This window comes from Malurus melanocephalus, unplaced genomic scaffold (assembly GCF_030028575.1).
Source record: "Malurus melanocephalus ecotype Western Australia unplaced genomic scaffold, MMel_1.1 scaffold_358, whole genome shotgun sequence".
Lineage (NCBI taxonomy): Eukaryota > Metazoa > Chordata > Aves > Passeriformes > Maluridae > Malurus > Malurus melanocephalus.
In genome coordinates, this window is record NW_026623590.1 from 447511 (window position 1) to 459876 (window position 12366).

A 12366-nucleotide genomic window follows, 5' to 3' on the forward strand; every position below is an offset into this window, starting at 1 on the left:
GCATTTAGATGAGAAATCATCGCTGAGGAGTGATGCACGTTCCAAAATCACTGAGAAGATGATGGACTCRGAGCTGGCTCTGACCATGGAGGAACAAGAGTTCATATTGCAATAAATAGACTCATGAAAATGTCAGCCCAGTGCTCAGGAGTGGTCTAAAAGGTAAATAGGCTGTTAGGAAGCACTCGGGGAGAAATAGGAAAACAAAACAAAGCACCAGCACGCCTCCATAAATCTGCTGTGCCTGAAACTGCTTGTGCAGGTTTTCCCCTACCCCTCCCTGATCCCAGGGAGGATAAAGCAGAGTGGAAGAGATTGAGAGAAAAGCAATAAGGTGGTTCAAAGTTTCAAAAGGGCTCTGGAAGAGAAGAAAATGAAGGAAAATAARCTGATAAAATTGTGAGGGGAATGTAAAGGGTGGAAACGCCCTCCCCATCATGGCTGTTGTTATCAATTATTATTGTTATCATTAATAATAATAACAATCATTATAGTATATATATTATATTACATTACATTATTATATTACATTACATTATATTACATTACATAATATTATATTATTTTGTATACAATAATATATTACATAATATTATGTAGTAATATAGTATGTGAATAATAGACTATAATAATGTTATAATAATGTTATTATACACTATAATAATAATTATTATTATTACTAAAAGAAACAACTCCAGCACAGCAGTAATTTCTGTGGCAGCCTCCATCCCCCAAAACCCTGGTGAGCCTTCCCTGTTTGTTTGCCTGTTTATGTTAAAACCATTGCTGACAATTTGATAGCCCAGGCACAAAAACTGTTTACTGAGCTCATTCCCTGCAATGAGGCAGAAGTGAGACAGCAATTGGACATTTCAAAGGCTGCTGTGCCCCACTGCAGGAGCTGTGTCTCCATCCCAATCTCCTGTGGGGCTGGAGGATGCCTCTTTGGGACTGGCACTGCATTCTGCTTATCTCAGGTTATTTTGGAGGTGAATTTGTAAAAAGTGCTTCTGTGCAAAGGAATGTTGGCCCTGACAGGCAGCAGCTGCATGGGGATGTTTCCACAGCCTTCTGATCAAAAATAGGGGCAGGAAGTTGTTCCTCTGCTTCAGAGCTTTGTGCATCCAGGAAGACATTATCTAAAAAACAGTGAAATGCTGAGGCTCCTCCTGGTTTTGTCTGGTGAGTCGGTGCCCCCCTGCCTTTCAGGGAAGCTTTCAGAAGCAGTGGAGTTTCAGGAGGCTGTGAACATCACTCCAACCCATTTATTCCTCCTGTGTTCCCTGCATTGTTAGCRATCCCTTGTTGAGTCAAACCGACTTAACACAGCCGAAGAGCAATTTTATCTGCTGCTGTTTCAGTGAGAGAGATGAGATTCCAGCTCAGCTGGTGTAACTTGCAGCTTGTGGGCATTATCTTGGCAAAACAAACCCATTCTTTCCTGAGACTCCTCACGAGCTCRTTCTGATGAGAATAAAGTTTGCAGGAGCCCACACATGGCACCGTCTAATCACCAAGTGTGAAATTGGGCTGTAGCAGCGAGTGAGGCTGCAATTCCTGCTCAWCCCATATCTCAGAGCTCTATTACTGGTGTGCTCTGATAAGGGATTACATGGAATCGTGTCCTTGCCTCCCTCTGTGGCAGCCCCATCCAAACAGGAGCTTGGCCAGCAGCTATCACAAAATTGAGCTGTAGTGATGCTCAGGAGCAAAAACRCAGCTCCTGGATCCTCTCTGGAGGCAGTGGAATCATTCCAGCGATTCCTGGGGAAATAAAACACCATAGAGCTCTATCAGGAGTGGTGTCAGCATGCTTGAATTGTTGGTGATGTTTGGGATTGGATCCATGGCTGGAATAAACCAGCTCCTCTGGTTTTACTGCTCTGGGCTTGTTGAATCTGAGGGCAGACAAGGCTGTTTGGATCRGGTTGTCGAATTTCATGTATAATTTGTGATTTCCTGCCCAGCTTTTCTTGGCACAGCTATAGGCAGCCTCTTGATTTACAGCTCGTTGTGACTGGAAGTTGTCTGCTCTAAATCTGCCCTCCCACCTCCTCCAGGAATGCACAAAYCGGTGCTGCAACGCGACCACCTGTACCTTGAACCCCGGAGCAGTGTGTGCACATGGGCTCTGCTGCCAGGACTGCCAGGTGAACCTCAGCAAACGGCTCCTTTTTGGGCTGGGAGGGCAGAATTCTGTGGTTTTCCCTGCTGCAGGGCAGTGAGCAAGGATGGAGGAAAAGCAAATTGGTTTGATAAATAGTARGATGCTTGCGTGTCATGTGAGCCATAAAAAAAATGATAAAATATGAATTATTGAAGGAGCAGATTATTTAAATGATGTCTGTGTGCTTTGTGGGCCCTTCAGCTGCTCATGCAAAAGTTTTTTTCTCATGAACTTTTGTGTGCTTTAATTTTTCTCATTCTTACATGGCAAGCAGTCATTAAACGCTGAACCCACTTTTTTGGGGAAGGCTCTTAAATTATTAATCCTRTCAACAGCATATGTATTTTTAATGGCAGCTCATCAGCCGCTGTGGTTTCCTAACACTCCATAAAAGCCAATTTGCCACAGGCATTTCCCTGTTTGGATTCTCAGGCCATGCCTTGCCCGTGGGCTGATAAATCATCCAGCAAGTTGCCATCGTGGCTGTGGCACCCCACGGGCTCGGAGCAGCAAGGGATCCCCACAGCCAGGAACTGCATTTTAGCAAAATCAATCTTTGTGTCCTTTGCTTTTTATCAAAGGCATTGTGATTAAAATCCAGGGTGCAGAGCTCACTCATATTTGGTGGCTGCTGTTGAGAAGGGAATGTTCAGAGTGGCACCTTCCATCATTGCCTGCTGGATGCCATCAGCTCAAAAAAAAAAAAGCCATTTTCCATGGAAATCAGGACAGGACAGGAACATGGACTAGTCATGTGGTTAAGTTTGAGGAGATCTTGATGCCCATGACAGCAACATTTCCAGGAGGAAATGTAACTCCATAAAATCATTAAGGTTTGAGATCTGTTCAAGATCATCAAATTGAACCTTCCAACCTGGGAATTATTGGGTATCTAAATCCAGAATCCAGCAGACTGGTGGCTTCCTGAGCCCTAACAGAGCACAGTGTCCCATGATCAGCTGCCTGGGTGGAAAGGTCTCTGATCTGACTTTTTCCAGGAGAAATAGATCCACAGATAAAGCTGCTTAAGACAAAGAAATTAACTTCTGACTCATGGCTTTTTCAATATCGACTAGAAAAGGATTCTTTAGGGAAATTTGTCAGTGTGTTTTCCTGTATTTCCCCAAGTGGGAAAAAAAGGAGCTCAGGTTCTCCTTTCCAGAACTTTTGTGTTTAGGAAGGATGGAGGAGCCTCTCTGCTGCCTCCTGTGCAGCTTCCCTGACGCTCCCAGCRYGRCTCCAATCGATGATTTCGAGCCGTKCATCCMTKCCCTGTCCTCTGCACTGGGAAAAGCCATCCTCACTGACCTCACCTCTGTTTTGCAGCTGAAGCCAGCGGGGATTTCTTGCCGAGAGTCCAGCAATTCCTGCGACCTGCCCGAGTTCTGCACGGGGGCCAGCCCACAGTGCCCGGCCAACGTCTACCTGCACGACGGGCACCCGTGCCATGGTGTGGATGGCTACTGCTACAACGGCATCTGCCAGACCCACGAGCAGCAGTGCATCACCCTCTGGGGCCCAGGTGAGCCCAGGCTGGGATGGAGGCTCTGGAAAATCGGGATCTGCAGGTGTTTTGTGCGTTTCTGTGAATAATAAGGGAATGGTTGTGTGATTCGTGCTCGCTGTGATTCGCTGTCGTGTTCGCTTCTGGCAGCAGCAGGAGACGAGGTTTGTGCTTTGCAACGCGCTGCAGATGGAGAGGTGAACTCAGACAAATCATTTTCATGATTTTGATGTGATTTTCAGTGGCCTGATGTCACCCCATAAAGCGCTGARCGCTCCTGACAGGTTGAAATCACATCCCTTCTCAGGCTGCTGTGTAAAGCTTCCTCCTGTGCTCTAAACAGCTCATCTGCAAAACAGATGTGTCTGCTGCATCCCCAGCCAGGGCTCAGCTTTTGACACTCCTGGATCACGGTGTGTGTTTGATTAACTGGTGTCACCTGTAAACCACCTCCTGACAGTGCTTTCAGCAGCCTGGGCACTGAAGCAGAAAGGGATTTTATTCTCCCGTGGGAATTTGMTTCCTTTCTGCAGCAATCTGGAGCCATGGGCTCTTGAGCTGCTCTCAGCATCTATCCCAGGGAAGCTGTTCACCTTTCTATAAAGCCCAATGGCCCTTCCACTGTAGTGCAAATGTTAACCCTTTCTGTCAAATTCGAAAACCATTTACCTCTCCTGAGGTGATGCATCATTTAGAGAGAGGTGTAATTATTCCTTTTAAACTGACTTTTCCATCTCCCTTCATCTCTTTCAGTTCAGTATCTCTCTTCTTTTTGCTCTGCTCCAAAACTTCTGGATCAATATAATGGCAGATGTTTCCCTTGGTCAAAACCCTCCCCAGAAGGGAAGGGTGATTCTACCAAAGAATTTATTTGTTTCCTTCCCAGAGAACATGMACTTTTCCAATTTCTCCTTAAAAGAGCATTAAATCTTCTCAAGAACCAACCCCAGTGGTACAAACAGCAGGTCAGCTTGGCCATGTGGGTACAGGAACACATCCAGGAGGAATTCCAGCTCAAAATTCACCTCCTCACGTGGAACAAGGCATTCCTCTGATCCACTGCCCTGAATCCCACATGCCTTGTAGGGTTGATATGAGCTCATGGAGCCATGGACAATTAGATCCTCCAGGTTAAGTCATCCTGGAGTTCTAATCCCTGGATACAGAGATATTTTCTGTTGTAGGAAGCAAAAATCTCCTCTTGAACCAGTTTGCCATGCTGTGGTAACTTACTCAGGCTGTTTGTGGTTTCAGGGGCTGAGAGAAATTCCTCTAAAGGTCAGGGAGCTGAGTTGCTGCAGCTCCTGGTCAGCTTTGATTCCTAACACAGCAATTCCACCAAAGCCATGACCTCCCCCAGTTCTTTCTTGTCTTCCTTCTTCACATGGGCACTGCTGTCATGGGGGTTCCATTCATCCAGGGAGGCTGTGGGGTCTGTTTATGAGAAAGATGTTTSGTTAAGGACAGAGTTCAGACAAGCATTTACTGGGATACCCTTGGGTTTTGTCTTGGGAAGGCCCAAGGAGAAGGATTTTAAAAAGGGAGGGTGGGACATGACCAAACCTGAACTGAAAGTCTTAATTCTTGCCATGTTTTTGGAAAAATTAAAAAACTAGAAATAATCACAGAATGGTTTGGGTTGGAAGGGACATCAGAGATCATCTYATTCCATCCCTTGCCATGGGCARGGACACCTTCCACTSTCCCAGGCTGCTCCAAGCCCTGTCCAGCCTGGCCTTGGACACTTCAAATAACGCCACTGTTCTGGATTTAAACTGTAGGGATGTGAATAATCACTGCTCTATCACACATCTGGCTGAGTATGAGCTGGCAGATGTGGGGTAGAACAGGAAAAGAGGTGGGTGGCTCACACAGTCAGAAAAATATCATGGCACAAATTAAAAAAAAACCAAATCTTTCCAGCCTCGCTCACAGCACAAAGAGAGATTTGACATCCTAAGATGTTGTCTCTGGACTTTGTATCAAAAATATACATTGGAACCTTTTAAAAGATTGTTGTATCTGATTAGAACTGTTTTTAACAACGGCCTGTGTTAGAGTGAAGAAGTTTTGTGGTTTAAAAAATGAGATCTCCCCTATCAAGGAAAAACAGATCACAATTCATTTTTATTCTGTCCCTATTTTCTTCTTCCCAGTAGCAGAAAGCCATGCAGAACAAAATACAATAACTTTTCCTAAAATAATACTCACCGTACTGAATTCCTTATTAATGTCTTCCCTTGTACATCTTTCTTTATTCATCARGTTACAGATGTCCAGAAGCCCAATGATAAATGTCAATCTTCATATTTTTAGATCTATTTAAAGGAAAATGATGAACACTGTCAGAGCTTGTTTACATTAGGCTGAGCAGTAGGAACCTGTTTCCAGAAAAGCACTTGCATTTCCTTGGGGTTGTTTTTGTTCCTTTCAACACAGTAATTCAGATAAAATAGAGGAATCTTTTTTTTTTTTTGCTCTTTCCTGTCTGCATGGAAAGCTTGGTGGGAAGGAGAAGGGAAGAGYTCCTGGGGACAATCTCTGAAAATAGCCATGAATTCCTCTTAGAGACCAAGCTGATTCCAGTCTGCTCCCAGAACACCCAAAGTTCCCTGTTCTCTCTCTCTCTCTCACCATAATTCATGTCATTTTTATCCTTGAGGAGCAGGAATTGCTTGTGACCTTTTTTGTTCCATATTCAAAAATACCAAATTGCACTGATCTGACCTATTGATAGYGGAGTGACTGAAAAATACATCAACAGTGATGCTTTGTGTGATGTCTTTTGCTCYGTTGGCATTTTCCAGGAGAAACAGATCCACAGATAAAGCTGCCTAAGACAGAGAAATCATTGATTACCAAGGGATAAAAGATTCTCAACTTTTGRCTCGTGGCTTTTTCAGTATTGACAAGAAAATGATTCTTTAGGGGGGTTTGTCAGTGTGTTTTCCTATATTTCCCCAAGTGGGAAAAAAGCAATGATTTTGGGGAGTCARTGGTAGGCATTGATTTAATAATTAGAACCCTTTTAAATGAGTTTTATGGACATGGCCATTTGCTCAGGCAGGAGCATTCTTAATTTAGATGTCAATATTTGTTATGGGGGGCCTGTTGCTGTGTGAGAACCTTGCAGGTTTTTCCAGGTACAGCCCTACAGAGACAAAAYAAATGGGTTGGGCTGCCCATCTCAGATATCTGACCAAACTGTGGGGTTTGGAAAAAATGCTGATTATCCCAGCACTGCAATGATCTGAACTCAGTGAAATCAAACTGTTGATCATTGCAGATTTATGGGCAGGCCTTTTCTTCTGGAGATGTGAAAGATATTAAACCATATTCTCAGGGGTGGTGACATCATCCTCCCTAAATGCAAAAAAAAAAATTTTTTTTTCTCAACCCCATCTTGTTCTTACCCAGACAGAGCAGGGATCAYCACCAGGATGGGGAGAGAGGCTGAGGGCAGCTTGTGGAACATTTGCTTTGCCTCACCAGTGCAGCAAAACAAACTTAATGAGCTGAAACCAGGATCACACGACAGAGAACTGCACTTCTGATGCTCATATTTATTTGCACAGTTGTTCATGGCTCTGGCTGGCACAGCCTGAGCAGCACAACTCCAGCCTGTTACTCAGAGCTTGTTTGTTCTCCTCTCCCCACCCACGGACAGTTGGGAACTGAGCTGAAATATCTTCCTTTGCTGCTGTCAGCCTGATGGAGGATGTTTCTCTCGTTTGTGGAATCAGCACCATGGTCAGAAATTTCCCTCTTTCCCATCTCAGCTGGTCTGAAATGACACAGCACTTCTGTGCCCTGCAACATCTATTTTTTTATCATTTCCATTTTTTTGCAAGCTGCACAGGCAAAGAAGTGGGCTCATCAATATACACGTTTGGAGAAAAAAACAAAAGCAGTCTCCAGGCTGCCAACTGCAGTGSTGAGCTTTGACCTTCTGCAGCTTCCAAGGGCTGATTGAATCCCTCGGACGAGGTTTGGCGTGGATGGGCTGACAGGACCTTAATTACGGGGTCATGATACTGTAATTACCAATGGYAAAGCGAAATCAACTCTGCTCATCCAGCTCAAAGCACTTAATAACCACCAGAAAGCTTTCACAAATCGTTCTGCCTCTGCCTGCAGAGGTAGAAAATAGAGGAAGACAGGGCTTTCTGCTTCTGTTTATGTGGTGCAGTCRTGATAAATGGGTTTCCTCCAGGAACACAGCATTACAATTCCCTTCCTTAAGCAGCCTCTGAAAACCTCCTTTTAACTTGGTAGCTCCATCTGTTCGKCATCTTACACTCTGCTATGTTTTCATCCACAAAAAAGAAGTCCAAATATTATGAGAAGCCAATGGGGAGAGGGAGCAGCCAATCCCAAGCAGCAGCGTGTCTTGGTTGGGTACCAAGGGCAGGAATTGAAGGAGGGTTTTGGTTTCCAAACTGCAGCTGATCTTTGGGTACCAGGTGTTTTCACACACAGCCTGCTCCGAGCCTGGCAGGGGAGGGCTTTTTTGTGCTCCATGAGATCCTTTTTCTTGTCAAATGTTATTAGTGGGAGTTCAAGCTCAGTGTCTGAGCCCTGCAAGGACGTTGCAGATGTGTTTTCCTTCCTGCRGGCTGCGTTCCATCATCCCTGCAACGCTCGGCTTCTGCGTTCAGGAAAAAAAAAATCAACCACACAAAAAATGTGAGTTCATCAGGAGAAAGAGAAATACCTTAAGCTCAGTTATTCAGCGAGCCCTTTCCCTTTTCAGCACCTTTTCAGAACAAGCCTTTGTTTTGTGTCTCGCAGTCAGAGTGCAGGACGTGAGCGTTCATTTGGATTTTGGTGGCTTGGGGAGCCACACACCAGGGAGGGGACAGCGTGTCTGGGCTCTGGGCTGCTCTGCCACATCTCYTGGGAGCCTCCAGCCACTGCAATTCCTGCAATTTGCCCAGCTGGACCAGCTGGGCCACCAGGCTGCTGGCCAGAAACAGAGACCCAGAGCAGCAGGGTACCACCAGGGATGCGCACGCTGCTCTGTGCTCATGGGGGAGAAAAAGCAGTTTCAGGAAAAGCAGTTTCAGGAAAAGCAGTTCTAGAAAAAGCAGTTTGAGAAAAAGCAGTTTCAGAAAAGCAGTTTCAGGAAAAGCAGTTTGAGAAAAAGCAGGTTTAGGAAAAAGCAGTTTCAGAAAAAGCACTTTTAGAAAAAGCAGCTCTAGAAAAAGCAGTTTCATAAATAGCAGTTTCAGGAAAAGCAGTTCTAGAAAAAGCAGGTTTAGGAACAAGCAGTTTCAGAAAAAGCAGTTTTAGAGCAGTTTTAGAAAAAGCAGTTCTAGAAAAAGTAGCTCTAGAAAAAGCCGTTCTAGAAAAAGCAGTTTGAGAAAAAGCCATTTCAGAAGAAGCAGTTTTAAAAAGAACAGTTTTAGTAAAAACAGTTTCAGAAACCAGTTTTAGAAAAAGCAATTTCAGAAAAAGCAGCTTTTCTTGGCCTCTTGCTCACAGCAGGTTTCTCCCCTCCCCTCCCCAGCCCTCCTAAAGCTGCTGTAGAATATGCACATGGTGATGTTTGTCTCAAGCTGAACATGAATGTGCCTGCCTTGGAAAGATGAGGAAGGATCCACATGCTGAAAATGGAAATTTGACTTTTGCTTTTTTTTGCACAGCGCCCTGTCTCGATGCTTGTGTTGATTTTTTGATTATTGCTTGAACTTTAATGAAAAAGAATTGAAAGAATCCTGTTTGAGTCCTTTTTAATAGTTTCAGGCTTGAAAAAATATTCCGAACTCAGCAAGCTTGATCGTAATCTTCCAAAGAATTTCAAGCTCTTGTCCTTCTCTCCAGGGAACCAACAGCTCATATTCTGTTCCTTCTGTGCCTTTCTTTCTGAATTTTCCACTTTCAGCATGTAAAAATGTTAGAAGGAAAAGAGGGTGCCATCTTATGCCTCTCCAAGTTTTAATATTTTGTCCTTAATAGCATTAGATTGCTGTTCAGCAGTATATAGTATTAGTCAAGCTTCTGACTATGAAATGCRGATAATTAATTGAAGTTTTAATCTCTGAGTTATTTGTGAAAGGATCCACACTGGCTGGAAGTTTTACAGTCATATTTGTGTTTTCTTCTCCAGGAATCTGACCCCCCTTTTTTTTTTTATTTTAAAGAGAAAAAAGAACATTCTTTTCTCTTTGAAGGTTTTCAAATTAAATCTTCAGGCTGGCTTAAATAAATGCTATGTTTTACCAACAGTTAGAGGCATACACAATTGGAAGTGGCTCAAAACATTTGACAAAATGTAGCATTAGTTGAAATATTCTGTCTGTGGTGAAGATGTGGAAATGGGATATTCTCAGCCTTTGGGCTATCACATCATTTGCTGCCAAGTTCTTTTTGCTTTAGTTTGGCTGATCTATCAAAAGCACAGAAGTGCAGCTGGCAGGTCTCTGATCAGGGTTTCAGCCACAGCATCTCCTCAGCTCTTTTTCTCCTCAGAGCCCATCTCCCTGCTGGAGCTGCTGAAACCTTGGTGGTGACTGGATGGTGCTGTTAATCATTTTCACAGAAAGGAAATATGGAGCAGCAAAGAGCCCTAACAAAGGGCCTCTTAATCTTGCAAGAAGCAGCAATTATTGGCTGGAAACAAAAGCCACACTTTGCTGTAGAACAAAGGGATTAAATTTCAGCACASAGACTAATGAACTGCTGCAGCAGTCAAACCTGGGGAGCAGATCCTTCACCTCTTCCACGCTCCAGATGAACAGATGCATCTTCTTCTAGAAAATACTCTATATCTGGATATAATCTGGGGGAAATGGGCAGGAGATTGTGTGTATAAAACATCAGAAGAGATGTTCCTGTAGCACTCTTCAACTTCTGAAGAGCAGGGATGAGCAATCTGCCTGCCTGAGTTTTTTTCAGCCCTGCTCCCACCAGGGAAGTTACTTTGCCATTAGGACGTGTCTCTGTCAGAAAAGAACACATTGGATAAGAACCAAATGCTGCCTGTCCTGCCAGATTCCCACCTGTCCCACCGTGGTGGAAAGAACCCTTTTTTGCTCTCAGCTTTTCCTTTCAACAGGGGATGTCCTAAGCATTAAGGTGGGATGGGTTCCTTTCCTCTCCCCAGTAACAGCCTGAGTTAACAGCAGCACGTTTCCCTTTGCCCTGCCAGGTCCTCACATCTTTTCACCCACTTTACAGCTGGATTTTTCCTTTTTTCTTGTTCTGAATTGCAGTCAAACAGGGCCTTTCTCAAAAAGAATCTTCTTTGGGGTCTCACTGAAACCAAAAAGAATCTTCTTTGGGGTCTCACTGAAACCATGTGGACTCCACAAAAAGGAGGGAGTTAACTTTCCAGCTGGCCTTTGTCTGTCTCCACCGAACAAGATTTGGCATTTGCTAAGAATTTCTGTGTCCTAGGAGGGTTGGCAAGAGGGCTCTCACCTCCAGAAATCCTGGAGGAGATGGAGTTCTGCCTTGTCTGTYGCTCAGCACTGCCAAGAGAGACAAACACCGCCAGCAATCCCACACAGCCATCAGCATGCGGATCCCACACCGCTCTTTGGGCTTCATCAGCATGCAGCTCACATYCCCCCTTTCCCCTACAGCACCAGCAGAGCTCAAAGGAAATTATTAAAACCAYCTTGTACGAGATGGAAGTTCTGATTAGGGTTTGTTTCAGGTGCAAAGCCGGCTCCTGGGATCTGCTTCGAGAGAGTCAACTCCGCCGGCGATCCCTACGGMAACTGCGGCAAGGACTCCAAAAGCTCCTTTGCCAAATGTGAACCCAGGTAGGGGCTGTCCCTCCAAACACCTGCAGGGCTTTGGGAGAGGGCTCAGAAGGATTTATTTAACTTTTTGCTGTGTTTGTTCCTGCCAGGGATGCCAAGTGTGGGAAGATCCAGTGCCAAGGGGGAGCCAACCGGCCGGTGATTGGTACCAACGCTGTTTCCATAGAAACCAACATCCCGCTGCAGGAGGGAGGCAAAATCCTGTGCCGTGGCACCCATGTCTACCTGGGGGATGACATGCCCGATCCCGGGCTGGTGCTGGCAGGAACCAAGTGTGAAGATGGAAAAGTAAGAGTCTGGAATGTTCCCAGAGAGGGAGAGTGTCACTCCCCTCGTTCTGCCGAGTGTTTTGTGCTAAACGCGCTTCTTTTTTTGTTTGGGATTTTGTTTTTTGCAAAATAATTGCTTCTTGTGCTCAGACTGAGATAAATTTGGCCCTTCTGKCCACTGTTCTGGATTAGGGATTTGTAGATAAAAATATGAGCAACCTGGTCTGGTGGAAGGTGTCTCTTGCCACAGCAGGGGATTGGAAATAGATGATCTTGAAGGTCCCTTCCAACCCAAACCATCCCCTCCTGGATTCTGTGCAATGCAGGTTGCTAAAGTTCATACCTGATTTTTTGGGGACAGTCCCAAGTGTTTGCCCATGGAGGTTTGAGGTTTTCTGTAAATAAGTACAGCAAAATCTATTGCAGGCCTATTAATGAATTTCTGAGTTCAATATGTTTCCTTTCCCGATGTCTGTGGCATTACAAGATTGTCATTAACTTCACTTTGAAACTTTAGGTTTCAAAATTTGTTTTACCTTCTGACTATGCCTCCTCACTTCTTTTTTTTTTCATGCTGGAAATCCTAGCTCTTTATGAACTCTTAAAAAATTATAAACGCATTGATGCTCAGCCACCAAAAGTGATTTTTGCAAACTT

The 12366-nt window shown here is 44.5% G+C and overlaps 1 protein-coding gene across 1 annotated transcript in view; it reads left to right on the forward strand.

The window, feature by feature from the left end:
* Positions 1-12366, forward strand: part of ADAM12 (ADAM metallopeptidase domain 12) — a 159803-nt gene that overhangs the window by 136155 nt on the left and 11282 nt on the right. Inside the window, exons 13-16 of the mRNA XM_057378427.1 lie at positions 2061-2150; positions 3494-3689; positions 11332-11440; positions 11530-11728. Coding sequence (XP_057234410.1) covers positions 2061-2150; positions 3494-3689; positions 11332-11440; positions 11530-11728 — 594 coding nt within the window. The remainder of the gene's footprint in view (positions 1-2060; positions 2151-3493; positions 3690-11331; positions 11441-11529; positions 11729-12366) is intronic.